Below are 4,666 nucleotides of genomic sequence, written 5' to 3'. Positions count from 1 at the left end.
TTCCCACCGCTGTCTATTACAAAATCGACCGATGTCTATGAAGGCGATGTAAAAGATCTGCCATTTTAGACATCGGGTTATAACCGGTGTAGTATCACTTAACGACACCAGTTTTCGAATCGATTATAAACCAGTGTAGTATCACTGAACGACACTGTTTCAGCAACGGTGTAAAACCGATGTAATATTAGTTAATGACACTAGTTTTAGCAGGGGTGGAAAATCGCTGTAATATCAGTATTGTTTAACGACACGGATTCGATTTCCGAAACAGTGAAAAATCGATATTATACAAACAAGTCAATATCCATGTAACCAACACATAAATATTATTCTTACAACATAAAAAGATAATAGATATTGTACACATCAAGTCCGTATCCACAAATTACACAAATATTCTTCTTACAACAGTATCCATAAAATATACAAATATTCTTTTTACAACATCAAAAGATAATAGATATTTTGGGGGATCCCTGACCCCCAAAATAGTCCAAAATAGTGAATTTTTCTGAACCAGCAGGAATGATGCCAATTGGAATAGAAAGTGCATCCTTTTGGTTATCTCTGCTCAGAAGACCATTAAGTACCTGCATGATCATGTAAGCTAATTATCAAATTTCAAATAGCTAATGCTTGGTGTATAGAATTATATAACATCACAGGAAAGGTGAACTATCGGGCAGATGACAAACAGACTAAGAAAAAGAACCTTAGGAAGCCAGTAGGTTATTGGCATCATTGAGAGTTGGTGTCAAAGTTCATATAGAGTTCATAATTGATCTAATACCAAAAAATGTTGAGACGTAAAGAAGACCTATTAATATAGATCATGCAGTCACAAAATAATTGCAACATCATTGATCAACTTCAAAATGCTCATAGGAAGATGCTAAAATGTAAGTTCAGCTCCTGCCCTATAATATTCGAAATCTACAGCAAAAAAAAAAGAAAGATATATCAATGCACCAGATATTCAACTATCAATTTTCACAACCCAATGTATTGCCTTCAACAATGTTGTAATTCCATGGTTTCTATCAAAGTTCTGGCAGGGTAGACAAGTATAAAAAATATTAATTTTCAGCAAATCATGTTGTGCTTTCTGTACAAATTATAAAAATAAAATATGTACAGAAAGTGAATAAAAGAATCGCTATGAGAGGCATACCACCTAAATTAACTTATAAAGCAAGAGAGCAAATAAAATTTTACAAAGAGTAAGGGAGATGCAATAATTCTACAAATGAGAAAAAAGTGTTAGCACAAAGTTGATAAGATTCCAGGAAGGCATAAAGTTAGTTCTGCATAGTAGTTGTCCATTTAAATTGGTCAATTTAGTGACAAACTCATAAGAGGGTGATCACTAAAAAGAAATAATCAATCAGGTTAAAGGAAATATATGTACAATTGTCGAGTAATGAGGAGCTGGAGGTGAAAAAAGTGCTAGAGTGAAGTGGAAGAAGATGACCGACATTTTGCAAAACTTTTTTGGCCTTTGGCACTAGTTATTATGCACACATATCAAGGAATTTCTATTATTGCATCTAATGATTTTCTTAATCAACTTAACTTACCCAAACAAATACAATGCACAAAACAAGATGAGTAAATAGCGGAAAGCAAAATCATTGTACCTCATTCACAATGCCATCTCCTCCAACACATACTATTCCTGAGACATTTTCAGCAGTAAGACAGTAAGCTTTTTTCATTTTCAAGTGTAAATCAAAGCAAAACAACCTATGCTAGCATACCATCAGGGTAGGTGCTGATTTCTATAGTGGAAGCAAGTTCTCTTGCATGACCAGCATATTCTATTTTAACCACTTCCATTTCGAAGCCTACAAGCTGTCAATAAGTTTCTCAGTGAATAAACAAGCCTAAACATTCATAATAGTGTTAGATTTTCAATAATTGAAGCAATTTTTTAGTTTCTACTATTTTCTAGTCAAGAATGTAGAAGACCTGTCACACCTTAAATATTGGCTCAACTTTATTATGGAATACTTTACTTGGAACGACCATGCCCAGAACGAGGATTCAAAATCACTAATATCCTTGGTTGACTTTTGCATTTTATATATAGAATGACATACAGAGGCTCAGATGTCACTACATTTGTAGACTACTTCTTGCAAGACACTATTGGATGTGACAGGCAGTTTATGTAGCATTAGAGATCTGCAAAGCTCTAGACCCACCTTACGGCTTCCTATGGATTAGATGCTACAAAACAGAAATCTTTTTGATATTTTTTAGGTTTCACAAAACAAGAAAGATCACATGATCTCCTTCTGAGAGGGTATGCATGAACAGTAAAATGTCATAAACCAACCGTATATGAAACCTAGCAGAAGTGGGCCAAAATTATCAAAAAAAAAAAAAAGTGGGATTTTACAGAAAGCATGAGAGAATCTTTTCCATAACAGAAAAGCTTGTTAAACTCACCGATATGACATCGCCAACATGTAGCACATGGGAACCCCAAGCTAGGGCTTTGCTTGAAAGCTTTGCATCAATACTATCAGAGTTTCCAATCCTTGATCCAATTTGTTCATCAGCAGTTGTGCCTTTGTTTTTATTATCTAGAACAAGTTTCCCAGAGTAAACTTCATATCCCAACAAATCATAATTTTCATCTCCAATATCTAATCTGTGCTCTTTAAGCTTCAAAGGATGGTCACTGGTCACATGAGCATCCGTTTGCTGCAAAGATTTTACGTTAGCCTCTTTTTTCAGGAAAGGCAGGTTTTCAAATTTTGACATAGGTCTTCCTGCAGTTCTTATAAGCAGATGTCATTTTCTTGCTAATTTACCTCGTGCCAGAATAACAGATGGATTCTGACACTCTTGGCGACCCTTTTCCAGATCTACTCTAGTGACCACAAAAGGTAATCGTCTATGACCATTCTTACAAGTCTGAGTGGTAACACAACTCGTGCTTCTTTCAGCATCACTCAGAGCATTAACATGGAGCAGTGCCTACTTTCTGATTTGCCCAGACATAGCTTATATTCATGACCTACAGACTTAAAAAGAATTCCTCAAACAGAAAAATAAAAGATAATAGAAGATTCACTGAAATGATCAGCCATCAATGAGTTACTCTCACCAAATTATACAAGAAGTAATGGAGCACAAATATGAGTAAAAGAAGCAAAATATCTCCGAGAAAAAGTTAATGCCCAAATATTTGTCTCATTCTCTAATTCTTCAACAAGCAAAATTCTCCGCCCAGAGCAATATCACCAGCAAACCAAATCGTTGTTGGAGCTAGAGGGGGAGAAAAAACTAGTAAACAAAGAAAGGATCCCTATTAAAACAGTTCAAGGTCACCCTAAACCTACTATTATACACTACACCTAACAAAAGATATTTTTTTGCCCCCATCGGAACAACGAAATGCCAATCCATTCGTTATTAATCTCTTCACAGAACGAAACCTTCAATTCCACGGCAAATACACTACCCAAATTTAATTTCTCAAAGGATCCAATGAACAAACAAACAAAAATCGAATCCCTCTGGAAGAACGAACTCGGAGTAAAAGAAACAACATCAATACCAACTTTCAAGACAACGTCTCAGCCGCAGACAAAACAAAGAAAAGAGATGCACCTGGTGCCATAGCTCAATGCAACGGAGCCGATCGGGTGAGATCTAATACGGAGCTCGAGAGGGGGTATCCACAACAAAGCAACCAAAAGCAGATCGAGCACAATAATAAACACATAAACTAGTCTGGAGTACTTTGGAGGACTCCAGCGGTGGCAATGAATGTTGGACCGGAGATGAATGAAGGAAAAATTACCAGAATGTGAAGAAGGGCTCCTCTTCTCACCCAAAGGGAGGAGTTGAGGAGATGCGGTGTGGTTGGACGGAGAAGCAAGGGCGTCGTGTGTTGATCCTAATCGAGAGAGGAAGGGGCGTCGATCTAGGAAGGGGAGAGAGATGAGGCTGAGAGAGATAGTCGGACGGTCAGTGGCGAGGAGGAAAGTGGCGGCGGCGTTGACGGTATATGGTGGACGACGCGATATAGGTTTAGGTTTGGAGGGAAGAGTGAAGTGTTGCAAATTTCGGCTAAGTATTGATGGAAAAATTAAATTATTTTATTTTATCATAGACACCGGGTTTTAAAAACCGCTGTTAAAATCGGTGTCTATTAATGAAAAAAAGGCGCTCATAGACATCGGCTTAAAAAACCGATGTCTATGAGCAAAAATCTGCGCTTATAGACATCGGTTTTTAGAAAAATCGGTGTAAAATACTCAAAAACATCGGTTTTTGCTTAAAACCGCTGTTGTTCCACCGATGTCTATGAGAGTTTTTCTTGTTGTGGAGGTTTTCAAATGTGTCCTTAATGGAGAGTGAATGATCATTAAGGCTCATTAATGGAATTAATGCATATTAAGTGTTTTCATTGGATGAAAATATTTAAGCCATTTTTCCTCTCATTTTTGTAACTTCTTCATTGTCTTCTTCCTCTCCTCTCCTCTTGGCCGAAACCTTCTCTAGGTTGCTAGCACAACCTTAGGTGGTTTCATCTCCACTTTGTGAGTTTGTGAGACAAACAAATACTTGTTCGTGTGGATACCATAGAGGTGCGAACGTGAGATCGTGCTGTGATCCAAGCTGTCGGGAGTCCGTGAGCATGCTACAA

General features: G+C 37.2%; 1 protein-coding gene across 1 annotated transcript; it reads right to left on the bottom strand.

Moving 5' to 3' along the window:
- Window positions 1-358: 358 nt before the first annotated feature.
- Window positions 359-4,058, bottom strand: LOC122005688 (sphingoid long-chain bases kinase 1-like). Its single transcript, XM_042560810.1, has 5 exons — window positions 3,818-4,058; window positions 2,455-3,028; window positions 1,761-1,854; window positions 1,641-1,678; window positions 359-593 (listed from the first exon to the last, which is right to left on the bottom strand). Exons 2-5 carry the CDS (start codon window positions 2,770-2,772, stop codon window positions 450-452), a joined length of 594 nt encoding a protein of 197 aa, XP_042416744.1. The 5' UTR covers window positions 2,773-3,028; window positions 3,818-4,058; the 3' UTR covers window positions 359-449.
- Between the last annotated feature and the right edge of the window lie 608 nt (window positions 4,059-4,666).

The sequence above is a fragment of the Zingiber officinale genome, chromosome 7B (genome assembly GCF_018446385.1).
Source record: "Zingiber officinale cultivar Zhangliang chromosome 7B, Zo_v1.1, whole genome shotgun sequence".
Classification (NCBI taxonomy): Eukaryota; Viridiplantae; Streptophyta; class Magnoliopsida; order Zingiberales; family Zingiberaceae; genus Zingiber; species Zingiber officinale.
Note: the sequence above shows the minus strand (reverse complement) of the source record. Positions and strands in the feature narration are given on the sequence as shown.

What these genes read in the sequence shown, in the direction of transcription:
- LOC122005688 (XM_042560810.1), bottom strand. Translation starts at nt 2,772, where the DNA reads ATGTCAAAATTTGAAAACCTGCCTTTCCTGAAAAAAGAGGCTAACGTA. An exon ending in ATGTTGGCGATGTCATATCG is followed by an intron (nt 1,855 to 2,454) that starts GTGAGTTTAACA and finishes ACTTATTGACAG; the next exon opens with CTTGTAGGCTTCGAAATGGA. An exon ending in GAGATGGCATTGTGAATGAG is followed by an intron (nt 594 to 1,640) that starts GTACAATGATTT and finishes ATGATCATGCAG; the next exon opens with GTACTTAATGGTCTTCTGAG.